This window comes from Zootoca vivipara, chromosome 9, assembly GCF_965207765.1.
Source record: "Zootoca vivipara chromosome 9, rZooViv2.hap1.1, whole genome shotgun sequence".
Taxonomy (NCBI): Eukaryota; Metazoa; Chordata; class Lepidosauria; order Squamata; family Lacertidae; genus Zootoca; species Zootoca vivipara.
Genome location: NC_142592.1, coordinates 7840609 through 7867626, shown reverse-complemented (window position 1 = coordinate 7867626; position 27018 = coordinate 7840609). Strand labels below are relative to the sequence as shown.

At 42.3% G+C, this 27018-nt stretch overlaps 1 protein-coding gene across 5 annotated transcripts in view; it reads left to right on the top strand.

The window, feature by feature from the left end:
* Positions 1–27018, top strand: part of LRRK2 (leucine rich repeat kinase 2) — an 80869-nt gene that overhangs the window by 27741 nt on the left and 26110 nt on the right. For all 5 annotated transcript variants that reach the window (XM_035126473.3, XM_088676688.1, XM_088676690.1 and 2 more), the window contains 17 exons: positions 195–324; positions 1594–1718; positions 3718–3845; positions 4497–4641; positions 5676–5815; positions 10933–11061; positions 11185–11355; positions 12459–12714; positions 15871–16059; positions 17061–17179; positions 18519–18585; positions 21161–21360; positions 21479–21729; positions 22327–22475; positions 23729–23822; positions 24912–25098; positions 26508–26689. In XM_035126473.3, the coding sequence (XP_034982364.3) occupies positions 195–324; positions 1594–1718; positions 3718–3845; positions 4497–4641; positions 5676–5815; positions 10933–11061; positions 11185–11355; positions 12459–12714; positions 15871–16059; positions 17061–17179; positions 18519–18585; positions 21161–21360; positions 21479–21729; positions 22327–22475; positions 23729–23822; positions 24912–25098; positions 26508–26689 (2662 nt within the window). The remainder of the gene's footprint in view (positions 1–194; positions 325–1593; positions 1719–3717; positions 3846–4496; positions 4642–5675; positions 5816–10932; positions 11062–11184; positions 11356–12458; positions 12715–15870; positions 16060–17060; positions 17180–18518; positions 18586–21160; positions 21361–21478; positions 21730–22326; positions 22476–23728; positions 23823–24911; positions 25099–26507; positions 26690–27018) is intronic.

Here is a 27018-nt window from a genome sequence, read left to right as displayed (position 1 = left end):
CAGAGAATCAGTTGGATTGAATTCAGTTGGACACAGATCTGAGTAGACTTAAATCAGAATGCTCGTTTAGTCTGCATCCAACCTGAAGTAGATTGTTAAACGTGTCTCCTACCTTTTGGGTAAAAATGAAAAAGGTAGGTGCTTGCATTCAATATTCATGCTCTTTTTCATATAGTACCCTATTCTTATTGTAGTAAATATTAGAACAGTTCTGCTGGCAAAAGGAATACACATGAATGTGCTGGAGATTATGAAGAAACACTCCAACTCCCCTGAAGTTGCAGAAAGTGCTTGCAAGCTGCTGAACCGTGCTTTTGAAGGAAGGTAACGAAATGTAGTTCTGTGATAGGTACACCCAAAATCAGAACCACGATTTTGCAAATATATCAGTATTCATGCATTATATCCTAGAGCAAGTTTAAATTTTGCACTTCATTCATGTGATTTGTATGCTAGTTTTCTGTGGGGGTGGGATCATGCTCAAGGCAGCTTAAAACAAAGAAACGGGGATGCATTTCAAACAGATGCTACAAAATCAATTTCACATTAATACAGCAAAACAGTAGCAAATATAATAATACACAAAAAACACATTTTATACTATAAATATAAGAAGCTCACTTAAACATGCAGCATCCCATAGCAAACATAACAAGGGAGCTTCACAGTTTCACCTTAGTCCTAGAAACACCCTCCCATGATGATGCTTGGTGTCCCTCTCCTTCTGCAGCTTCTTATAAGGCTTCCAAGGGCAAGGTATGTGGTGGCTGGAAACACTCAAACCCTTGATGTTACTCACAGACACTCTGCTTGCTTTTAACCCACCCTCCACTAACAACGCAATCACAGAGAGAGGCACAACAAAACGAAATAGTTCTCCACAATACAAAAACATGAGCAAATACCAAATCAACACAACAACTAGTACTGTACAGCAAAACAATAGCAAATAACCAGATCCTAGTACTAATACTCTACAAATGTCTGTGGAAATTTTTTTCTTTCAAACATAGGGCAGATACTACCACACATCTCATGGGGAAAGGCATTCCATTAGCAGGTGCCACCACTGAGAAGGCATCTCCCATGTTGCATCATAACAGATCTCTTATGCCTGAAACACAGTCAAGAGGGCCTCAGTTGCTGATCTCAGTCAAGGGGCCTCCCACCACTCACCCAGGTTGATGCTGGATTTTATCATATTTAGTAGCTACCTGTTCGTCTTGGGCACTCTCCCCCACATTACTGGACAATCTCACCATGTGAGCCACTGCTTTTCCATCTGCTTTGGAGTGTGGAGGGGCTGGTGTTCAAGAAAGACAAGATCACAGCCCTTTTCAGTATGAGGAAATAGGTGTGTATTATATTGGATCCTGGCCAGGACACATAAATAATATACAAAAATATGCAATATTTCATAATGTGAAAAATAAGGGGTATTTAATAATCAGATAATAATAATTAATAATTTATTATTTGTACCCCGCCCATCTGGCTGAGTCTCCCCAGCCACTCTGGGCAGCTTCCAATCAAATATTAAAACAATACAGCGGTATTGTGTGTAATTGATAATGTGGTTCGTTGATCCTGCAGTTTTCCCCCTCCGGATATAATGACAGAAGTGGCATCGAGAGTTGTAATGGCTATGAGAAAGCATAAATCATCCCCATCTGTACAGCTGGAGGCACTAAGAGTTATTTTACATTTTATGACTTCAGGTAAGAAAATGCATGAAGAATACATCATAATCTAAATGAGCAACTAGAAATAAGGAGTTAATGAGCCTGCTGTCTAGTCATTTTGCTGTATGGCTTCTCATGAAATAGTGATGGAAATGAAAACTTAATCAGTTTCTGCTAATAGGAAGCCAAGTGATTTTATGGGGAGGAGGGGGACTTGTTGATGTAGGAAATACAGTGGTACCTCAGGTTGTGGACCTGATCCGTTCTGGGGTGCCGTTTGCACCCCGAAAAGTCTGCAACCCGAGTGACGCATGCGTGCAAGCATGATAGAGTGCGTCTGCATGCGTGAAACACACAAAATGCTTCTGCACATGCGCGCACGGAGAAACCCAGAAGTAAACACTTCCGGGTCCACCGCGTTCGTATGATGAAAAAATGCAACCTGCAGTAGATGCAACATGAGGTATGACTGTAAACAAAGTTTTATATGTTTATGTCCCATTGGTTTATGGGAGAAAGGTTTAAGTATGTACTTAACTTTCCCATTGAAATTAACGGAAGTTATAGGTGTTTTGAGTTTAGATGGATTCTGGGTTGTAATTTGTACTTATTCAAGGTGAAAACATCAGACCAATACATATTAATTCACAAATGCAAATTAATTCATAATGTGTCACATACCTCTTTTAGTTCAAGTTGCAAAGTATCTGAAGAAGTGTGCATGCACACGAAAGCTTATACCCAGAATAAACTTAGTTGGTCTCTAAGGCGCTACTGGACAATTTTTTTATATTTTTAATATATATTTTGACTGTGTCAGACCAGCACAGCTACCTACCTGAATTTCTGAAGCTGGCATGCCGAACAGGCAAAGAGCCTTTAAGTTCTCTGTCTTGCTTCCTGGGCTCTGGAAGGTCTCATGCAGGCTCTCGAAAAAGACCTTCCCAGAGTCCAGTATAGAGCTTTTAAGCTCTCCACCTTGTGTGTGTTTAATTTGTGGTTGCATGTCGGCCAGCCACCATGCACATAAAACATTAAACATAAGTTAAATGCAAGTTTCAAGTTGACTGTGCAGCTTTTGGTACGTGCTGAAAATGTACCTCTTTATTCCAGCTTTTGACACTTGAGGTGTATGTTTTAGGACCCTTCTTATTTCTGTGATTTAAGTTACTTTGAATTGTTTTTAATACTGTGTTTCACTTGTTGTAAACCTCCCTGGGACCTTAGGATGTAGGGCAGGTTATTAGAATTATAATAATTACTAGCTGGCCCTGCCACACGTTGTTGTGGCTTAGTCTGTTAAATGGGCCCTCAGAGTCCCCCTTTTGACTCCTCCCCCCACCCCACCCCGGGCTCATCCGCTGCAGCCAAGTCAGTTGGGCAATGCTGCGGCCTATTCATTCGGCTGGGCGATGCTGGGCCTTTTGCTGCAAAAGGCCTGTTTTCAGTTGGTTGCCGTGGAATTTTGTGATGTCACCGATTGTCTGCAGCCAATGGAGACGCTGCTTCTCTGTTCTATTTCCCAGCATGCACTTTGGTCTGATTTGTGAGTTCTGGAACACGTGGTTTTGGGGGTTTTACATGGCCCAGGTGTGACATCTGTCTTTGAAAACGGTACGGGCTTGCTCTCATAGTCACATTTGGCATTGTGTCAAAATTTGAACACAATCGATCAAGCAGTTTTGGTGAAACGTGGATACTAACAGACATGGCCAGTTTACATTTTTATATATATAGATTATTAATAATACTTGTGTATTGTCTTCCCCAGCATACCATAATGCACTGATAGATTAATCTTCTTTTTTTACTTTTGAAGATATCAGCAAAATAAAATAACAAATTGCAAAAATTGTTATATAAAAAGAAAGAGGGAGAAACAAGCAGCTGATTACTTGGTCTGTAGTCATACCCAGAGAAATTTAAAGTGAAAATATTGGGCTTTAGATTCATATATATATTGATATCCTTGACTCATTTTAACTAAGTATTTCTTTTTACAAGGAAAATATTTTGGGGTTTTTTTATGTTACAGGCATGCTGAAAAAGCAACCAAATAATTCTGACTTGGGAGATACTGAGTTGGCGCTAATGCTGAAAGTGATTAAAAACCAATGTTTGTTGCAAGGTGTTCACTCATTAGTCCTTGATGCTCTCAACACGGTATGACTCAATTTTTTTCCTTCCAGGGCAAATTCCCTCTACATAATTTCAGTCTCGTTTTCCTTTCATATCGAGATTTCTTCTGTTTCTCTCTACGCAAGTTGGAATGTTCCATCCATATTAAAAGTGTAAAACATAAATCGTGGCCTCCTTGTGTATTGAAATGTAGATTTATTCAACTACACAGCATAATTGTCATTTAATGATATCACTCACTTATTTGCCCGGGTTATTTAAAGTTCGTAATGCTCATCTGTCACTTGAAGCTCTCTGAGGACATGATCTAGAGCTTTAATGTACTAATGCACGCATTTCTGGCAGTGCAAGCAGCATATCACCAACACACCCCGACCTCCGCAAGGAGACTGGATGCTGCTGGGCAGTTGTCCCAAGCAGTATTCCATCTCTTAGGCATGTCTAGATTTTGCCAGTGCTTGGCTTCCTGTGCTCGTGCTGAAGGGCATTATCGCAGTGATGCAGTGGTTATGAATCTCAGTGAGCCTTGAAGAAGTCTTCCAGAATAATAGATGTTTTTAAATGTAACAACTGGTCCTGCATGAATTACAAAATTTAGTAGAAATAACTTAACAGTTTGTTTTTGCATTTTCCATATAAGATAACCTTACTTTACATGCATGTTTTTGTTTCTAGTTTATTGGAAATCCTGGTATTCAGAAATGTGGATTTCAGGTACTTTCTTCTGTTGTGGAATGTTCAGGTGCTCTAGAAATGTTGACACAGCAAGGAATGACAGATACTGTACTCCATACGCTACAGATGTATCCTGATGATCAAGGTACAAAGCAAGACGGGGCTAATTGCACTTAATTGCATCTTGCATAACTTAACTGCATCTAACCCAATCATCCTGCACTATGCTGGTCACCCAGTGTCTGAAGCATCTCTGATATTTGCTTGTTCAGCCTTGCTTGAAGGGCAATTTAAGGCCTGTTTTATCAGCTGCAATGAGACAAATGAAACAAAAGCCACCCGAAACAGACTCTAGAAGCATGTTTTTAACAACAACAAAAAACAAGTTTTAGTTTTACCATGTTGTGTTAAGGGCTTTTCATGTTCCATCAAGCTCCTAAATGTTGGGAAATTGCAGCTGTTAAGGACCATGCCCTAAACAGCTGTGTTGCTTAGGCAATATTTATATGGCATGGTATTCTATTACATGGTTAGATCCACTTTGGAGGTGGATTGCTCTCAATGTCAGAGTGATGGACTCCAATCCCAAATATGTCTGTTTTTCTGGGATAGAAACATGAATTCTATGCAAACTGAAAGTACCATTCCACATTACAAGTGGCCCTTAACAGCTGTGATTTCCTGGCACTTTGGAGTTTGAATGGAGCCTTAATATGCTTAATCAAAAGTTTTTCCGCTAATCAGATTTAATTATCCTTTTTTAAAAGAAGAGAGAATGGAGCAAGAGAGGAAGAAATATATTTATTAATAAGAAATCACACACCATTTAGAAGAAAAGAATTGACATTCAGCAGATGAGACACACACAGAGCCACATGGTTGGCCCAAAAATCTCCCTCCCACTTTCTTCTGAAAGGGACTCCTGTGTTTTCAAAGCTGCACCTCTACCCTGCAGCCACCTGCACATCCTCTGGAGGGTTGGAGACCCTCTGGAGCAGATATGGGATGAATGTGGGAAGAGAGGAAGGGGAACTCTCTTGTGTGTGCAGAGTTCCACTTGTAGAATGTTGTGTACCACCCTCTGTGCAATAGGAGCAAATAAGAAAGACGCTATTCTGTGTTCAATACCATGCATTTATTTCAATATTCCTGACCTTCCTTTCCCTTTTCTCTTTCCAGAAATACAGTGCTTAGGCTTAAGTCTTCTGGGATCCTTGGTTACAAGAAAGATATTGTGCATTGCAATTATACAAGTTCTGGCGGCAATCTTGGTTTCTACTTTACGGCGCTTTAAGGAGGTTGTTGAAATACAGGCACATGTATGTAATGCATCTGGTATAAAAATCCAGCACTTTTCTATTTGGTTGTGAGGCTTCTTTGGGGAAGGTTAAATTCAGAGATGTATTTTCATACTAGGTTTTGAATATAACCACTTTTAGTGGGCTGTAGTTCTGTGCCTCACGGCTGGTTTACTCATGGCACTAGGTCATATCAACTCAATCTTAATTTGTTTTAGATCTTACAGCTACATCTCAAATCCCTGTTGTAGCCCTTTTCATTATAACATGCTCTATAGTTGTTTCATGCACAAGTTGAACCCACCTCTTTTTGTGGTCACCACCCATTGCCCCTTTCCCTCAAAACTCTTTTTTGGCCATATTCTTGTGTCTCTGAGAATATCATTTCTCCTGAAAGGCTTTCAGTTGTGACCGTGAAACAGCTAAGGCAGTTTCATATGTTACATGCCACACAAATGATTGTTGCTTCAAAAGTTGGTTTAAATTTACAGTATCTTGGTGATCTGCAATTTCCCATTACTGTACCACAGAGAAGCATGTTTATACATGGCTCTTTTCCTGGGGTATATAGCCTCTCATTCACTGATATGTATGGCATTTCCAAGAGCATGAAAACTGCATCATGAGAATTTTGTGCAAATGCAGAAAATTCATTAGCCAAACTAAATTACTTTTGTGGAAGTGGATGTACACCACAAGCATGTTTGCTTCAGAACAGGTTGCATACATTCTACATTCACTTCCAAGTAAGAATGCTTAGGATTGCCACTTTGTAGTTGCTGTCCAGCTGCCAGTATACCAGTGCATAGATTCCAAGTGTTGTCCATGCATGTATGTACCAGGATTTAGCTCTTCTCCATGAGGAATTTCCTAAAAATTGCCCTCTGGTGGATGGCAAGTGGTACTGCGAAGTGAAATGGAGGAGAGGTCGTATGTCTTGGCTTATTAAGACTATATATATATATATCTGAGCTGAAATATCTCAGAAAACATTTTGTTGATATTTCTTATTCCCACCCCCCTCTCATCCCCCCAAAGCCATTGTTGTTTGGTTGTGGTTGTGGTTTCTCTTGTGAGTGTTAATCTGCCATCATTGTTGGTGTTGAATGACACCTGGTGGTTGAAGGCAAAATTGCTGTTCACAGGAAAGCTTCCAACCTCTCATGAGCTCTCCGTTTTGATTTTGTCTTCACCATTATAATTGATTTTCAATAATCTGTGTCTCCACTTCTTACATGCTTGTTTCCCTTGTTTGTGTGTTTGTTAGCTGTTTTGTCCTCTGTTGTTCCTTAATAAAAAAGAGGCCCTTCTTCCTCTGCTCTTTGCTCAGCATTGCTCCTTCAAACTGCTAATGCTTCCCATCATTCTACTCCATGAGCTGTGAATATCCATCCTATTGAAAAAACAAAAAACCTACAGCTGCTCAGCCATGAGGAAGGTAACACAAGATTCCTCCATTTCCCACAGGTCCCAAGAGTTATTGTCTCCCTTGCCAACATCACAAGCTTTCATTGCAAATAAAAAGGTGGGGAAACTGCAAGAGCAACTACTGTAATGCAGCGTTAGTGTCAGGATAGGGCCTCAACGTCAGCTGCAGGAGGGGCTGGAAATAGTGGCACTTCAGAGGACCCCTCTAGCCCTTCACTTCTTTTGGGCTCAGCTACCAAATGGACTGGGACCCAGGTGGCGCTGTGGTTAAACCACTGAGCCTAGGGCTTGCTGATCAGAAGGTCGGCGGTTCGAATCCCTGTGACGGGGTGAGCTCCCGTTGCTTGGTCCCAGCTCCTGCCAACCTAGCAGTTCGAAAGCACGTCAAAATGCAAGTAGATAAATAGGAACCACTACAGCGGGAAGGTAAACGGCGTTTCCATGTGCTGCTCTGGTTTGCCACATGACCTGGAAGCTATACGCCGGCTCCCTCGGCCAATAATGCGAGATGAGCGCGCAACCCCAGAGTCGGTCACGACTGGACCTAATGGTCAGGGGTCCCTTTACCTTTACCTTTTACCAGATGGACCACCTCCAGTGTGCTGGGCTTCTTAAAATTCAGCTTCCCTGAAATGCGGGTAGGAGGAAGAGATGGAGGAGAAAGGGGGCTCCAGCCCCATCTCACAAGGCAAGGAATCCTCTCATTGTCTAGCACATACCTCAGGTGGCTCAAGAAGGATGAAGGGGGATATCCCCTAAAAGGACTGAGGACTATTTTTACTGCCCAAACCTTTTCTGAGAATTTTTCCGGCTTCCAGGGGGCTCAGAGGGTCAGAGCACTTCAGATTCCTATCCCGACTTGCTCAATTACTACTACCCTGACCACTACCTCCCAGCTTCCAATACAGGCCCTGCCCTTTGCTCACCAGCTCCTAACCTTTCCCTTGCTGCAACAGCTTAAGGCAGTGGTTTTCAACCAGTGTGCTGTGGCACCCTGGGGTGCCTTAAATGATGGTCAGGGTGTTAGAATATTGGGGTGTAAAGCCCTATATTCTTTCTCTTGCCACTGGCTTCGGTAAAGAAGACAGCAAACAATCGTAGCTTTTAACTACGTTTATTAGGGAGCGATGGTTAAGTGTATTCGCCATCACTCTCATTCAATCAGAAGTGAAAGTAGAAACAGAACAAAGAACATCACATGACAGGAGATCAAGTTACACTGTCTCCTGTGTGTGGGGAAGTTACAGCAGTCTTATAATGTAAACAATCAGTCACATGCAGCTTTTCTCCTTGCATAGGATTTATGCTAACACAGGGATGCTGCGGGCAACACTGGCCTCTGTCCCTCTTTCCTTCCATCCCTCCTCTGATGCCCTCTTGCATCTTGCCTCCCAAAGGCTTGCACAGCTGTTTGTTGCAGTAGCCCTGGCTACAAGCTTCCCAGGCGAATGGTGCCTCAGGGGCTGGCCAGAGGGTGCTGGTTGCCAGGAGCTGAGGTTGCCTTGGAGTAAGCAAGCAAGTGGGTGAGAGAGTGCAGCCAGCCAGTTTGCCAGCCATTGCTGTTGGGAATGGACAGACAAGTCCCAGGCCTTTGTGGGGCAGTGTGAGGAGGCAGCTCTCTTTGGGGCAGGGGCTGAATCTCAGAGACCAGGGCAGCAGCAGCGGCTGCCCGGACTCCCAATGAGAGGGGAGAGGAGAGGAGGCTGAGGGAACGTTCCACAAGGGAGGGTGTTTGAGAAAGGGTGAGAGGCTGCCAGCTCTGCAGACAAGGGGTGACATAACTGGGCTCCTGAGCTCCACAGGGCTGCCTCAGAAAGAATGCAGTTGGTCAAGGGAGCTGTGGACTCATAAAGGTTGAAAACTTCTGGCTTAAGGAGGTTTTCCTGTCAGATTTAGCCACAGAGCTGGCTTCTTATCTTTCTCTGATTCCTACACTGGCTGTTTGTTGTGTGGCGATCCCCGAGTCCCTCCCGCGAAAAATAAAGACACGGACACAATGTATAAGGTTAATGGGCATACCGTGTTTCTCATATTATAAGACACGTCTTATATTTATTTTTTCCTCAAAAAAACACACTATGGCTTATATTCAAGGGATGTCTTATTTTTTTCCTCCTCCTGCCGCGGCCGGCATTGCTGCTGCGCCTATCACTATGTCTTATTTTCGGGGTATGGCTTATATTCCTTGAATGCTTAAAAATCCTGCTATGGCTTATTTTATGGGTATGTCTTAAAATATGAGAAACAGGGTAGAAGGCCACAACTTTATTGGTTACGGATGAAGAGGGGTATTGGCATAGGCATTGGATCTACCAGACTATATCCGACTCCAGCCCGCTCTGCTGGCAGTCTGTGAAAGGTTAACCACCATTGGTTGAGTTCTGCGATGCACATCTACTAGGAACTCATCCTGGGGCCACCATCAGGGGCGTGCCCTCTGCCCTCACCTACCACGGCTTCGGACTGGCAACGCCCCCCGGACTCCTTAAGGGAGTACCTTTCCACATTTTGGGGAGGTGGTGGCAGCGACCTCCCCCCCGCACCTGTACCTTCTCAAGATAATCCAATGCCTACCCCAAATACCACCAAGTTGTGACGATTTGCATATGCGGCAGGCAAAAACCACAAGGCCAGAGCCAATTTGCCAAGCGGGAAAAATCCTACCAGGTCGCGTAGGCGACCAATAAACGTGCGCAGCAACGTCATTGAAGAAACCTGCCTAACAAGAGGGAGGGTGGGCGGGAAAAGCAGGATTGGGTCCAGAAAAAAGAGGCCGATTCCCCGTCGCGCGCTCGGTTAAATGCCCGAGCCACGCCCCCATGGAGCGACCAGATTGGCTGCGCCGCGGCGGGGAAGCAACCAATGGGCTGAGGGGGGATGCTAGCCATCCCCCCACCACGTGAAGGCCTCGTGGGCCCACAACATCTCCTCCCCCCCGAGGAGGGAAGAGATTTTACTTATAACCCAGCTCTTCCTTCTTCTATGCCTCAGCAGCAGCCCACTTTGAACTCTGGTGAAATAGTCCCTCCAGTTTCTCTGCCCATAAAAGAGGTAGAGGATTTTGAGAGGCCATTTTACCCAGCTTTAATTTTTCCTCCTATGCTGCCTGTTTACTGTTCAGTGTAGAGAAGATACCTAGCTGGAAAATATTTATTCTCCTGTAGAAAGAGTAATCATACACATGATTTTTTTTAACGTGTAAAAACTCCCCCCCCCCCCCCCGGTTTATGGAAGCTGCTGTTTCACTTTTAATTTGCTAGAATTCTGATGTGAAAGATAACAACATCTTTGACGTACCATGGTATTATTCTGTCTTGTCAGTGTAGGAATCTTCTGCTCATGTGCACCAAGGCTTACTGTTCAGTTCTGCCCTGTGGCAAAATCGAACAATATGATTAAGGGCTTATCTAACATTTCCCTTTGTGCTGCGCTTTCAAGCACAGGGCTGGGATTTCCTGATCTGTGTCCAAGTGGTTATTGCCATTTGCTCCAATTCAGCAGTAAATAAACTCTGACATGGACTTGGAAACCACAGACTTGTGCCTAGAAATGTGGCACTAAAGGAATTGTGGATGAGCCCTACGTTTTTGTACCAAAATATTTTTGGTCCTATTTGTTACTCGGTTTGGAGGTTTGTTGTTTTCTTGAATGTGTTTAGCAATATATTATTGACTGTTGTCCTAACCATTTTGATTTCATTTTATCTGTAGGGATTTAATGTGATTATAAAAATACTTGACCTGTCACCTTGTTTTGCAAAGCTGTTAATACAGGAGTCATTTGATACAGCCATTTTTTATCAGATGTCCATGTGTTTCACTGAGCAAAGAGACCAGCAGGTATCTCATCTTTCAGTCTTCTCTTTTCCTCTGACCTTCTCCCTGCTCCGTCCCCAGGACATTCAATACGACATACTCTGGAAGATGTTCACCCAGTTTCAATTGCATGTCTTCTCAATTTAGTTTCAGAATCTTTGTTGTAAATGCTTTGCTAAAATAGCTGACAATGATGATTTAAAAAACCTGATGTTGGAGAAAGCCTGTGCTGAGTATAACAGCATTATGGTTGAATGCTTACTATTGCTGGGAGCTGATGTGAATAAGGAGACAAAGAAAAACTCTTTAATCTATCAAGTACGTATGTTAAAATATTTTTTTTTTGCATCAGTTTGAAATATGTATGCATGGCCTTTTTAAGAAAAACATCCTGCAGAAAGACCTGAAACAGAGATGCATCTGACACTATACTGAGTACACAAGAGAAAAATTCTTAATAGTTAATTTAGAGGCTGCCCTTTGAAAAACCCATCACTTGACTCCAGTCATGTCAAACATCATAAGCATGCATGAATTGCATAAAAGTCAGTTTCCAACATTGCATCCTGTTCCTCAAACCTTCTGTCACACTTTAGTGTGACCATTGACTAGAACTCAGAATGGTGCTACTGTACAGGCAGCAACAAGCTTGAAAAATCTAGAGAAATACTAGAGACAATGAACAAGCATAGCTGCCAACTGCATAATGTTCTGGTTTACATGCCAGTTCATTCACCTATTTGAGTGACTGCCTTTCATTTTTATAGAGGAACATCATTGGATTACTCTTAAATGCATGATGGCTGGCTCAGCCATGGCCAGAAGGGTTCCCCAGAGGCTCTTGAACAGTAAAAAAAAACCTTACTGCTGCACAGTCATGTGGGTTTTCTGGAAAATTACAGTAAATTTGCCCCCCATATTGAGGAGGCACGGTCATGTGATGTGTCACATGATGCCACCTAGCATGCGCCAGGCAGAGACAGGCTGCACGGAGGGCGATCTCTGCACTTGCTCATCCCAGCCTCAGCTCAGGAGCCAGGCGGCAGCTGGGGTGAGCAAGCGTGGAGGTCTCCCTCCACGTTTGTCCCAGCTGCCGGCTGGCTCCTGGGCTGCCGGGTGGAGGCTGGGGCCAGGGCACGTGGAGGGCACCTGGCGGCGGTAGGGGATAGTGGCCCCCTCAATTTTGGGGGCACTACCCCCTGCCAAAAGATATTGGGGGAGCTGAAGCCCCCTTCACCCCATACACCTGGTGCTGCTGCTAGAAAGAGGGAGAGGGAGGGAAAGAAAGAAAGAAAGAAAGAAAGAAAGAAAGAAAGAAAGAAAGAAAGAAAGAAAGAAAGAATTGTAGGAACAGGAGACACTCCCAGTAGTTCGGCAAAATCACGTGCCATTTGCATTAATCATCTATTTCTCTTTCATAGATTTGTGAGAAAGGGAGCAATCCTAAATTGGTAGAACTGCTATTAAACGGCGGTGCTCGAGAGCAGGATGTTCGGAGTGCTCTCACAATCAGCATCAAGAAAGGAGATAGCCAGGTCATTAGCGTGCTCTTAAAAAAGCTTAGTCTGGATTTGGCCAACAGCAGCATATGTCTTGGTGGTTTCTGCATTGGTAGAATTGAACCTTCCTGGCTGAGCCCCTTGTTTCCAAGTAAACAAGGATCCTTTAAGAAACAAAGTAAGTGGCTGTAGATGTTCATGTTAAAATATATATTGTGCTGTTGATACCTGCATGGCCCAACTACGGTACATGTAATTTTCAGCTTGTTTAAAGCTAGTTCCTTCAATAAGCAGTATAGGCCCCTGATTTTTCTTTGCCATTGATTTCATCTGTACATATTGCTGGAACTCAAACATGGCTGATTAGATAGTTTGGGTGATTGGCACCATTTTTCATGTGAAAAAGAAGAATAGTATTGTGGCTGTTAGCCATATGATTTGTAACAGGCCAGTGTTGTCAATATGAAGCAGTAATAGCTTAATCTTTTTTTAAAAATCTGCTTTCAAAGTTCTGCCCAACCCAAGTTTCCTGGCTTTTTATGTAGGAGGTTAATAGTTCCAGGTATGTTCTTTATTCACTGTATTGCGCTGATTCAGACAATCGTAACTTGACTTAGTAAGCCAATAGATGAATGAGCCTTTTGCCCATAAGACTGGGAAACGGTGGTTATCAAGTCTGGAACAAACCAGAATATTGACTCAAGTTCAAATTGTGGTTTAATGTTTGGGAAAGGGTGACAGCTGAGTGGCAGAACATCTGCTTTGTTAAAGGCCCCAGGTTCAGTTCTCAGCATCTCTGGGAAGGACTGGGAGAGACGCCTGCCTGAAACCCTGGAGAGTTGCTCCCAGTTGATGTAGACAACACTGAACTGCTGGTCTGAGTCGGTTTGAACCAGCTTCCTATACAGTGGTGCCTCTGGTTAAGAACTTAATTAGTTCTGGAGGACCATTCTTAACCTGAAACTGTTTTTAACCTGAAGCACCACTTTAGCTAATGGGGCCTCCTGCTGCCACCGCGCTGCCGGAGCACGATTTCTGTTCTCACCCTGAAGCAAAGTTCTTAACCTGAGGTACTATTTCTGGGTTAGCGGAGTATGTAACCTGAAGCGTTTGTAACCCGAGGTACCACTATATTCCTGTATGACTTGTTCTGAAGCTGGAGTAGGGTCAGGTTTCAGGAAATCCGATCCCTCCCATGGTGGGAAGCCAAGAATAAGATAAACAAGAGTTGTTACCAAGTCTTTTATTCAATATTCACAAAGAGGCTTTGAAAAGTGCCTCTCTTGCAGTAATGGCATTGCTCCGAGTAAAGCCCCACCCCCTCCGTCTCTCCTATGTATTATACGTCATCCCTACATTGGCTGATCTTTGCTTTCTGCCTCTGCACTTTCTGTTCTTCTACTTTCCATGCCCGCCAGGTCCTGGGAGAAGGGGGATCTGGAATGCTTTCTAAAGACACTGAGTCTGTCAGCTGTCTCTCCACTGGTGCTTTTTCATAAATACTTTTTATTAAATTTTCCAATTAAAAAAACAACAATTCAATTATTTCAATTATATCCAATTATACATATACATATCAATTAAGCCAAATATTATGCCAAATCCTTAAAACAATTTTTTTTTCGACTCCCCATGCTCCAAAGTCCTGGGATTTTAAGCAGCTGTTAACATTGCCATCCTAATCCTATTGTCAAAATCTTGCTGTTATCCATCATAGTCCCAATCTTTTCAATAATCCTTCTAGATGTTTTCCTCTCTCTTTTATCTTTCGTCGCAGCTTCTGAGATAAGCATCAAACAAGATTTAACACTGTCCATTTTTCCTGTGTGGGATTTTTATCCAGTCCAACCTCCCCATAAATCTCTCTTAGTCCAGTATGCCTTTCTTGCCACGTCAACAGTCCGACACAAACCAGCGCCATTTTAGGAATCTCGGATTCTATGCACTCTTCTTCCAAACTTCTTATAGATTTTGCACGAGTCCAGCTTTTGGCGTGGAACAGCTGTTTCACATTATGTATAACCTCTTATGATTGACTTACAGCCTTCCTCGTCCTTCAGCTGGTCACCGCACTCCGAGACTCCCGTTTGGCTGCTACTATCCATCAATTTTCACATACGCCACAACTCAGCGCCATCTTGAGTGCCTCGGGATGTACCTTCTTCTTCCAAACTGATTATGAACTTAGCGAGAGAACAGCTTTTTAGCGAGGGGCCGTAATTGATTTATAGCTTTCCTCACCTTTCTGCTGAACTCTGCAGTCCGAGACTCCGATTAAACCACAATTAGCTCTCAGATTCCAAAGACGCCACAGCTCGTAAATCCCACTCGTCAGCGGCATTCAGGCAGTACTGATAAACGTTCCGGGGAGGAGGGGGGGTTTCCAGTTAAAAAAAACATTTTCTAAAATGATAATCCTCTATTTAAATAAGATCCAATGCCACACAGTTCATTTCCATTTCTCATTTGTCTAAAATAGTCAGGCAGTCCGTCCAGGAAAGTTATATGTACGTCTTAAAATATGAAAATAGAAAGTTCACTTCCCTTTTCGTTCCGCCCCAGTCATTCTTTTCTCTTGATAAAATACTGTCTCGGCTCTTCTCACTCAGAAGCTGATAAAGTCCTGGCAGTATCTTCTTCCCTTTCCTTTGAAGCATGTCCATGGTTTTAAATCTAATTATTCTTCTTAATCATGGCGTTCGTGCTCGCATGGGGGGCCTCCAGGAGTTTCGGCTCCCATGAGTGCTTAGCCCAGTCCCCCCCACCCCTTCAGGAATCGGGGTGGGTTAAGGGGCACCCGCGGGCCAGCGGCCCCCCCCCGTCACCCCCGGGGGGGTCAGGGGACTGCCTTACTCCCCTGGCAGCCGCCAAAATTCCTCATGGGAGTCGAGAGCGATGGTACGGGTCAGCCATAACTCCCACGAGCACGAGCGGAAGTCCTCCACTGGTGCTTTTTCTTCTTCCTGCTTCTCTCCCAATATTTCCCAGCTTCTCCCCTCTGCAGCCTCTGAACTATGACCTTCTGCAAACCACTGTTGTAAATCTATATTGTCTCCCTCTTCTCTGGGAACTGCCGGGGGGGGGCAGTCTCCACCATTCCTCCTCAGACCAGCCCCTGACAAGTAGTAACCATAATTTCTTGTTTTGTATTAAATGGGGAACTTTGGTTAATTAGATTCTTCTTGGTTTAATCACAGTTCACACAGAGGGCAAAAGACCTGTGCATATCTCTGCCTATTAAGCTGAGATACAATTGTCCAAATGCAACTATTGTATATATACTCTGTCCAATGTTTCTTTAAAAATGTGAGTTTTTTTGTTTCCTGCCCATTAGATGCAGGCTCTGCGCTGGCCAGAATGGTGCTTAGATACCAAAAGAAAAGCAGCTATGAGGACCAGTCAAGTTCTAGTATTGAAGAAAATACTGATGAAAATATAAAGGAGCAGCTTGATGACTGGGAACTTCTTCCTGACCATTTAGTCGACAGTGTTTTCTGCTTGAGTGATGGTATAGATAGTGAAGGTATAGTTGCTAGATTAAATGAAGGATTTGCCACTCCGTTACATCTTTTATCCAAGTATTTTTATTGGTTTTCATGGTTTCGGTGTTCAGTTGCGCCAGAAGCGGCTTAGTCATGCTGGCCACAGGACCCGGAAAAACTGCAGACAAAGGCCGGCTCCCTTGGATTAGCGCTGCAACCCCAGAACTGAATCCCATCAGAGAAAAGTTGCTAAAATATAAAGTCATATCCAAAGTTTAGTATTTGAAATGGTGATTACAAGTCAAATCGCCCTGCATGAGATGGAGTGGAAAGGATGGTAGGAAAGGGTATCTAGAAAGTGACAGCAGTGTAAATCACGAAGTTAAAGACTGTGTTAAAAGGAAGCTTTTTGAGAGACACTGAAGGGTAGTAGATTCTACTGTTGAGCAACCATGTTATCAGTAAGCAGTAAGAAAAAAACAGCAAGAGAAACCACTCTAGTCAGCAGGATGTAGTCAAAGAAAGGGCACAGGAAAAGAAGAATAGGTTGCAAAGGAAAACAGTACAGTCATACCTTAGTTCTCAAACGTAATCTGTTCCAGGAGTCCGTTCAACTTCTAAAACGTTTGAAAACCAAAGTGCAGCTTCTGATTGGCTGCAGGAGCTTCCTGCACTCAAGCAGAAGCTGCGTTGGACATTTAGCTTCTGAAAAACGTTCGAAAACCGGAACACGTCTGGGTTTTCGGCATTCGGGAGCCAAAACGTACGAGTACCAAGGGTTCGAGAACCAAGGTATGACTGTACAGAGAAATAGTATCTGCTGTATGTGTAAATTAGTCTTCATAGATGTTAACATTTATTATTTATTATTAAATATCCTGCCCTTCCTCCCAAAGGAGTCCAGGGTGGCAAGTATCAGTTCCTGCTCTTGGTGTGGTGCTGGTGACATTTCTGCCATGTAGACTTCTATTTGTTTGAATTCTTGGCTTCAGTTTTATGCAGCCATTCTTGCAATCTCATTTAACCCCCCTTTTTGCCTCAGAGAGTGAAAACTCAATTATCATGAAGAAGAAATCCAACTCCGTGACTGTTGCAGACGTCCACAAAGACAGGGCCTTGCAGATGTGTTCTCTGACCCTGAAAAGGAATTCCAAGTCTGTGGTAAGAAAAATAATCAAATGGGTGTAAAGTCATATTAGATGATTTATGTTGTAAACCACCCTACGGTCTTTTGATGAAGGGCGGTATATTAACTAACTAATTAACTAAATAAATAATAAAAGGTGTATCTGTAAGTGGTAAAGGGTCTTCTTTAGCTTTTTGTCTCTTGAGTCCTTGTCTGGGGAAAAGGCAGAATATAAACAAATATCATCTACATACATAGCAGAAAGAAATGCAGTAACTATAGCATAACAGTGCATTGCAGCTGAGCAATTTGTATAAGAAATAGCTCCTGGACCACATATCCTTCTTAAAGCAGCTTTGTCCACAATGCTAATCACATCAAACAATCTGCGCTGATTTCTTATATGCTCATTAAGTGCACACAGGGCAGTATTCAACTAAAATAGTTGTGCGAACACAAGGAACACCACTGGCGCCACAGGAATAACCTCTCTGTTCACCCACGTCCACCCTATGCCATCCCCAAATCTTCTCTAGAGGGTTGGAGGTGGTCAGTTAATGGGTTAATTCTCCACAAGTCAGCAGAGATTACAGTAGTCATTTCCCACAGTGCACCTGCAGGCATCTTGAGAGTCTCTTATCTGGCAAGTAACCTTGTGTATAAAAGGGCTCAGGTTACAGCATACTGTGTGGGTCATGGTAGGAGATTGCAGGAATTGTTGACGGCTATATGTTGGAATTGTGGATTCATGTGAAGACTTAAATTGCCTGACTTCAACACTTGGAAAACTCTTACCGTAGGACTTTGCAAGCAACTGAACTAAGGACTTGGCTGTGGACTTCAACACAGCAAGGAGTTTGCAAGCAAATAACCCTCTCTGGGCTCAGAGAAAGATTACTTGTAATATCTGTAAATAGTGTGTGTAGAGATAATGGTTATGTTGGCCTAGGAAAGACAACTCTGCTAAGCAACTATTTTCTATGGTGAGCTTACCTGCTTGACTGAGTTTCCGCAGCACATAAACCCAACCCCCCAATGGTGGAACCCTCAGAACAGATTTAGGGGGTCCATTGGTGGAGGAGAGGGGGAGACTGTGCCGTTGCACAAGGATAAGTCTGTGTGCTGATAGAATGGTCACCTATGCCGCCCATGCATTTTGCCAGTGCTCTCCTCTCCACTTGAGAGTTACCATTCCTGACCAATTTAACTAGGTGGAGTCCATGTCTAGGTGGAGCAAATGAGGATGTTTCTGAAACTTAGGTTGCTTTGTTAATGCTGGTACCGCAAGCAAAGCATAATAATTTGATCATCCACTCTTTTTAAATGCATCTAAATGTTCCTAACTGCAACATTTAAGCTTTTGGTGTTCTCCAGGGACAAGGGTCACACGAACCATTTAAGAATCCAAGAAGAGGGCAAATGTCTTCTGAAGAATCGCACAGTAAGTGTATACCCACAGTAGGTTTTTAATTAAAGAAGTTTACATCATTTTGTATTCACTTAAATTCGACATACAGTTACCATGCTTCATAAAAATATGTGTGAAATTTAAATGTCTAAGAAGTAGATTACATAGTACAAACTGGTATAGAATTGTGGAATTGGAGAAATAAAATGCCGGCTGTCATGGGGTTGTTGCGGCTACTCTCGAGTAAAGAGGCTCCAGTCTGTGCTGTCTTTAAGAGTTTTATTGTGCATACTATTTACAGTGCAGAGATAGCAGAAAACATGACCGCCCAGTCCGATTCAGAACCCAGCAATGGCGTCCGTCGCTTCTTGGACCAGCATAAAAGCCTGGGCACCCCAAAACGCCGCCCCCTAGCCCTGTGTGTGGGCACGCGCCTCAATTCGGGCGCCGGAAGCAGCGGTGCCTTTTCTTCCCCCTTTTGTTGGCCCTGGCTCTGACGCCTCACAGACCCCTTCCTCCACGGTCTGCTCTCCAGAGCGTTGCCATGGCTCAAACGCCTCCATCCCGCTCCATTCCTCCTCCCTCCCTCCTGACTCGCTCGTGCTGTCGCTAGGCGAGGTACTAGTCAGGATGATGGGGGGAGGCTCCCTTTAGGGTGTTCCCCTGACATCCACCTAATCAAATTTCTTGCTACATCAGTGGGTACAGTCCCATCAACACATTCTATGCCCAAGTCTTCTACATGCCTAGAGAAAGTAGTTGTAAAGAACTATGCTTGTAAAGAACCACAAGCCGGATCTCTGGCCTGAAGCAAAATTCCTTCTTCATGCAAAATAAAGTAATACAGCCAAGACCTTGAGCATATGTAAAAACATTTGTGCATTTCCTCAGACCTTGAACAACAACACCATAGTATAGCTTGTACCTATTAAAGCTGCAGGAAAGAGAATGAGCATTGAATACGTGGAAGCTGTTGAGTTATTTTTGGTCCAGCTAGCCTAGTGTTGTCTTCTCTGACTGGGAGAAACTGAGGTTTCTGGTGGTGATATTTCTAACTCTACTTCCTGAGATACTTTAGGTGAAGATAGGAGCATTTGAACCTGGGACTGTCTAGTTGTAAAACATGTACCTGGTTTATCTATAAAATATTTGTATACCAATTTGTCATAAAAAAACAAAGTGCTTTGCAGCAGTAGAAACATAAAATCATACAAGAAAAACTATAAGAAAATTAAAATCAGACATCAATTAACCGTTCTTGATTGCCTGTCTACAGCTGGTGCAATACATAAATTTTCAGCAAGCATTTAAAAGTTGGCACAGAAGGCCGCTTATCACTGAGCTATTCTATTTCTCTGCACCCCCTGATGATGGAGGGAAAATTTCCTTATTTTAAAAAATTAATTTATCTATTTGTTTATTTGTTTTCCAAAAATGTCAGTTGCAGCAAAAAATACAGTGAAGCAAAAATTACATACACCTGGCTATCCTGAAGCTTAACATTCCAGAGCCTCACAAATAAAAACCATATTTCTATAAATTTATTTGACTGTTGTTCCTTATTCATTCTTCTGCAAGCTTAACTTAAATAATATACAGTAACTGTTTTCCATATTGCGCTAAAGCAATTTGATAACACCCTGGGACTGTACTCTTTTTCCAATTAGCTGTTATACAAATCCTAGCACTGATAAGAAAATTAATAACCATTTCCAAGTCAACGTAAAGAATTGAGTCTTTTAAATATCCCAGTAATTATACCTTTGGATCTACTGGTAATAAGTAACCAGTCATTTTCCTAATTAGACTTTGAATTGTAATCCAGAAAGTCTGAATTCCAGGGCATTTCCAGAATATATACAAAAGAATGTCCATTCTGTTTTACACCTCCAAAAAGTACTCTACTGACAAATAAATCTTGCTTACTCTGTATGGTATTAAATGCCATTGATACTGAATTTTAAGTAAACTTTCTCTTGATATCAAGCTGTGTAGTATCTTGTTTCACATCTGTTGAAATTCTCTGATATGTCTGCCTCAGGTTTCTTACCCTTTTCATCATAAAGGTACCTAATTTCCCCTCCAAGTAGAATTCAGCGTCATACTATTACAAATGTTCCAGCTGTGCAGTCATTGCAGCTTGATAGATGGAGCAATAGGCCTTCTCCCCCTGAATACTGTAATGGGGGTTCCCCTCCCCCAGAGTCAGGGGTTGCAGGGCACAAGGGGAGGGGGGGGGAAAGCCCTGTTGCATGAGGGAATCCTTGCTCAGGCTTCTGCTTGATGAGCCATGTTCAGTGAATCCTGCTCAAAATATGTATTTTGCCTATGCTCATTATATTGACATTTTGGTGACACTATAGCAGAGAAACGTATCTCTGCAAATACAATTCCATGTAAATCTATTTGTTTTCCTCTTTACTTCCATCCAAAATGGTAGATCCCGATGGTTAGCATTTTGAGGCAGGTTCTCAACCATGTGGCAAACCAATCAGGAATTTCTTAAGTGTTCATACCTGCTGGTCAAAAAGAAATGTCATTTATACTGTAGCAAGCATTTCTTGATAAAGCTAATGTTTCTGCATTCATTCATTCATTTATAAAATAGACACCCCAAATCGATTGGACAGTTCCTCTTCGTCAATCCCTGACAGGGAATATATTAAGTCACTTGATCTTTCATCAAATGAGCTGGAGAATATAGATAGCATCAGTCAAAGCTCTTGCTTAACTACTCATTTGGAACATCTTGAGAAATTAGAGCTTCATCAAAATGTCCTTCCATGCATTTCTGAACAATTGTGTGAGGTGAGTCTAACACAGTGCTGGAATATATATTTATGTCATACTATCAATGCATTTACTATATCATAAAATAGTTTAAAGTGCCCACTAAAAAAATCCAATTCATCCTTCTTTCTTTCAGAGATTGAAGTGTTTAAGCTATCTGGATCTGCACAGTAACCGTTTTAAATCATTTCCTCCATACCTGTGCAAAATGCCTCATATAACACATCTTGATATCTCCCGCAATGAGATTGGTCCTTCCTTAATTTTGGATTCAAAGATTGTCTGTCCATCTCTAAAGCTACTGAATTTATCATACAACCAATTGTCGTGCATTCCGGAATTTCTCTCCAATGTTGCACAAAACCTGGAGCACCTTATATTAGAAGGGTAAGAACAGGTCATGGTGATTTTGATATATGGTTCTCAAGGGTTGTTGGCAGCAATGAATTGAAACATGAGGAAAGTACCTGTAGGTCCCTCTATATCAGGCATGCCAAACCTGCGGCCCTCCAGATGTTTTGGCCTACAACTCCCATGATCCCTAGCTAGCAGGACCAGTGGTTGGGGAAGATGGGAATTGTAGTCCAAAACATCTGGAGGGCCGCAGGTTTGACATGCCTGCTCTATATGATGCTGGATTACAACTCCCTGCATCTCTGACCATTGGAGACCAACATTTACAGGGTCACCCCTGCCCTACACTAAAGTTCTGTGGTTGTGTATGTCCCAGTTCATCATTTTATGAAACCTTATTAACTCCTCCACTGCCACACAGCCATACAGAAGGAGGAGTGGGAACATGGGAACCTGAGGTTTCCTGTAGCTCATTCCTCCACATAATGTTAAACTATGATATAGCATGACATGCAAATGTGTCCAATGCACTGCAGCCCAAAGTGTGGGCTGCAGACCTCTAGCATCTTTCCATATGCATTTTTTTTGTGTATGCTACTTATAACGCTATTTATTTTCCTTTTTTCCTAGTAACAAGCTTTCAAGTGCATGTTCACCATTATGTTTGAAGGAACTGAAAGTGTTAAACATTAGTAAGAATGCTGTATCCTTCTTGGCTGAGAATTTTCTAAAAGACTGTTTGAAGCTGGAAACACTCAATGCTGGGATGAATTCACTTGGTGAGTGTATACTGTTTGAAGTGGCACAATATTATGGCTGTGAGGCATGGGAGCAAGTGAAGTGGGGTGTGTAGGAGGAAAAGGAAAATGTGGTACAGTAGTTAATACAGTATTTGTGCTGTTATTTGCTGTCTATTGCAGTGTATTTATAAGACTAGTACTGCCATGAGTCACTTTTAGTGTATATAATTCCTTGGGTTTTGTATTGTATATATATTTAAAGGTGTACATCACCTTGGATGCCTTTAGGCAGAGAGGTGAGTGGAAAATACTATAAATTAAATATAAAACCAACCTGAAAAATAGAAAGCTTCAGTAATTGCTATGCAACTGTAAAAGGCCTTACTTTCAAGTATTGCTCTTAAAAGGAGAATTTTTGCAAATTTATACCCAGATGGGTGGGGTATATATAAACAAACAAACAAACAAACAAACAAACAACAACAACAATAAATGGTGTTTTGTGCTCATACCCAAATGAGAAATGTCTTGTTAGAAGTAGCCCTAATGTTGCCATATTACAAGATGGGAAATTGAGGTTGAGAGATGATGACCTGCACAAAGCTGCTTGTCAAATTCCTGACGTAGTAGTAGTACAGTAGTAGTAGTAGTAGTAGTAGTAGTAGTAGTAGTAAATTTAGGCCTTTCCTCTGTCAGCTGTCTGAACAGAAAACAATGCCTTGGTTGCTGCATTTCAGTCTGCAACAGAGGGAGAGAGCAGGCAGAGTTTAGTTCTGGATCAGGGTTCCAAAAACAAGGGCACACAGAGGCGGGTCTTTGAGAACCCCAGGCAGAGACCAACAAGCATCCTTTTCCAGGAGCACCTTCTGCTCTGGAGTTATTTACTTTCCCCACGCACCCAAGGCTGTTTAAAAGTTCATTTGGTATAAGGTGTTACAGGTATCTGTTGAGATTGCGTGTCACATAGTTTCCTGCCTATACTCTCTCTCTCTCTCTCTCTCTCTCTCTCTCTCTCTCTCTCTCTCTCTCTCTCTCTGTGTGTGTGTGTGTGTGTGTGTGTGTCAGAGAGAAGGGGAAAGAGAACTTTTTAAAAAATCTGCCCTCCCCCTTTGTGCCTCTACAATGCTAGAGCACTCGGCCAACAATACTTTAGATTATTCCTCCCTTTATCATCTAGAAAAGTCCTGTGCTATAAATATTTAGATTATAATAACTGCCTTCCTATATTGTGTGTATTATTTAGCAGTTTTACTAACTGGTAACGTAATTGCTTTTCTTTTTGCTGTTTTTAGAGGCCACACCTGATTTACCGCCTAACATAACTACATTGAAATTATCTCAGAATAATTTTTCTAGTATTCCAGAAGCAATTCTTCTTCTCCCACAGTAAGTTTCTACAGTATTTCCCTTTCTGAATAATTACATGCTCGTGTAGCCAGTGCAGAGATTTAAGGATCAGCAACCTGTGTTGCTGCCCCATTAAAACAGCCTGTCAGTGGCTTTCTGCACCAGCTGCAGAAACCAAACAGTCCTTGAAGTTAAGCCCCACATAGAGCACATTGCAATACTTCAATTGTGAAGCTGTTACAGCATGGGCTGCTGAAACCACACCATCCTGTTCCAGCAGTGGATGTAGCTGGTGAAGCAGCCATGCTGGGCATAGACACTCCTCAAGACTGAATCTCTAAGTGACAGGGTGGAATTGAGGAGTGTCCCCAAGCTACACTCCTGTTCCTTCAACAGAAGCACAATTCCATCCAGAACAGGCAGTTTCTCTAAAGTCTAGCCCTCAGAATCATGCACCCACAGCATCTGCATCTTTTCAGGACTCAGGCTCACTTTATTGGCCTCATCACTGCCAACAGACACCGGTACAGCACCTGAACAGTCTCAATCCTGATTCAGATGTAATGGAGAGACAGAGCTGGGGGGTCACCAGCATATTGGTTACACTGTAGCTATTAATTAGCATTGCTTCCTTAGGGGCAAAGCCCTTTTGGGAGAATGTAAGGTGGTCTGCCAAGTCAAACTCTGTCCCACAGTCATCCAGCTTCTACCTATGCATAGACTTGGGAAATCCAACTGTCTGTATTCAAAAGACTTGGCATGTATGTTGCTTAAAAACTGCATTTTCTGTCTCTTTCTTGAAGCTGAATGTCCAGCAACTCTGTCATAGTTCGGCTATATTAAGTCTTTCATAGACTCTCCTATGACTTTCTTAGTTTAAGAATGTCCAAGGATCAAAGCAGTCCTAGTCCATCTATCTGATCGAGATGACAATGAGTGTTCTAACAGATGCCACTTAGGCCTTATTAGTATAGAAACAGAGATAAACAGACATCCATTGGCTTAATCTTCAACACGGTGGGCAAAATAAATATGCCTGTTCGAGGATAAATTTTTTTTAAAAAAATGTTTAGTTCTTTGAAATAATCCTCTCATAACAAGTTTGCATATTCCTCATTTTCTTTTTAGTCTGAGATCAGTGGATTTAAGCAACAATAAGATTACAACTCTGCCTGGGCCATTTCATTGGAAAACGTCTAATTTAAGGGAGTTGCTGTTTAATCATAATCAAATAAGCATCCTGGATCTGAATGCAAAAGCTTTCTTGTGGTCTCGGCTTGAAAAGCTTCACCTCTCCCACAACAACTTAAAAGAGGTAAGCTGTGAGCTTCACTATTAATAGGGTGGTTGCTCTTGAGAATGATATTCTTACTTCACCACAACACAGTTCTATAAAAAAAAAACTGTTTGATAGGGACAAGGTTTTTCCTGTGATTTCTTGCCGTTGTTGCTTTACTTTCAAAATTACTCTTTCAACACCAATTTCTTTGGATGCCTGAGTAGCAAGGTGGCCTTATCACTAAACAACTACATAGGGTAGCACTTCTGCCACAGAACCCAATGTCACATTGTGCTGTTAAATAACCACAAGAAGACAAAAGAAGAGCCATAAACTTGATACTATAAGTATGCAATGAAGACTGAAGCAACAGGCAAAAGAGTTCCCAAAAACAGTTTAAAGAGGATCGGGCTGTATTTCATTATGCCAACAGCTGTGTGTGGTGGGTGGGCAGTGGCGCACTAATAAGACCCTGTAGTTGTCCTAGAAGGCGTCTGTTTACTCGCCTAGTTATGAGAAAAGAGTTATAGAAAGCTCTGCTTAAGCTTAGCAAGCCAGAGAACACAATCAGTTTGGTGAGACTCTTAAGAAGTGGGAAGGAGAGGGACACCTGCTCAAAGATCCTCAAATGGTGAGGAGTGCAATTTTGATTCATATTTCTTTGGTCCATAAATATTTTCAGAAGGATCACTAAGAATGAGTCACTAGGTCTAGGATCTGTAGGGTGATGTCTGAGGAGAAACAGAACACCATTTTTAAACAGCTCTCCAAGGGTATCAAAATGCCTAAAATCAGTTTTGCAAAGGAGTAATATAGCATTGCTGTAGAAGGATGCATTGCTACTGGAGAAAAATGATTTATTCTAAATTAATCATTTGTTCCAAATTGCGAGCTATCCGCTGTAGATAAAATACGTTGTCTACATTGCAGATATTGTAGAACACTGGGTGAAATAAAGGGACCCCTGACCATTAGGTCCAATCGTGACCGACTCTGGGGTTGCGGTGCTCATCTCGCATTATTGGCCGAAGGAGCTGGCGTACAGCTTCCAGGTCATGTGGCCAGCATGACAAAGCTGCTTCTGACGAGCCAGAGCAGCGCACGGAAACACCATTTACCTTCCCGCTTGGAGGAGTACCTATTTATCTACTTGCACTTTGACGTGCTTTCGAGCTGCTAGGTTGGCAGGAGCTGGGACTGAGCAACGGAAGCTCGCCCCGTCGCGGGGATTCGAACCGCCGACCTTCTGATCGGCAAGCCCTAGGCTCAGTGGTTTAACCCACAGCCCTGGGTGAAATAGATAATAGTAAATGAAACAAGGGATTTTCTATATTAATTATGATTTGTTCATTTTAGCTGTTGACATGCTTGATCTTGCACAGATAAATACTCTATCCCTCCCCCCCAAAAGGATTTTTGTTAATATGCTTCCTCTCCCTCTCTAGATTCCTCCTCAAATTGGGTTCCTTGAAAACTTAACATCTTTTGATGTAAGTTACAATCCAGAATTAAGAAGCTTTCCTGATGAAATGGGAAAGTTATCCAGAATATGGGACCTTCCTTTGGAAGGCTTAAATCTTAGCTTTGACTTCAAGTATGTGGGATGGAAAGCGAGGGACATTATAAGGTTAGTTATCTCAACATTCTTATGGGTGGGTATGTATTGACTGTTTAAAAGCAAAAACAAGACAAAGCAAAACAATACCAACAGTATCAAGTTAATTTAATTTATATGTTTTAAAAATGGACAAATTGTTCAAAACAGGAGGCTGAAGTGGCAAATTTGTAAGAATAAATTTGGCTGCTTTTTTGTTACTGTTTTAGAATTTGGTGGTATCAACAGGATCTGCCTTAACAGGTAAAACTGCCAAGCTGCAAAACAAATCTGTATGCAATTGGACCTTGAAAAAAATGAGGACAAATTTTTACATAAGTAAAACTAAGTGGGACCATGGG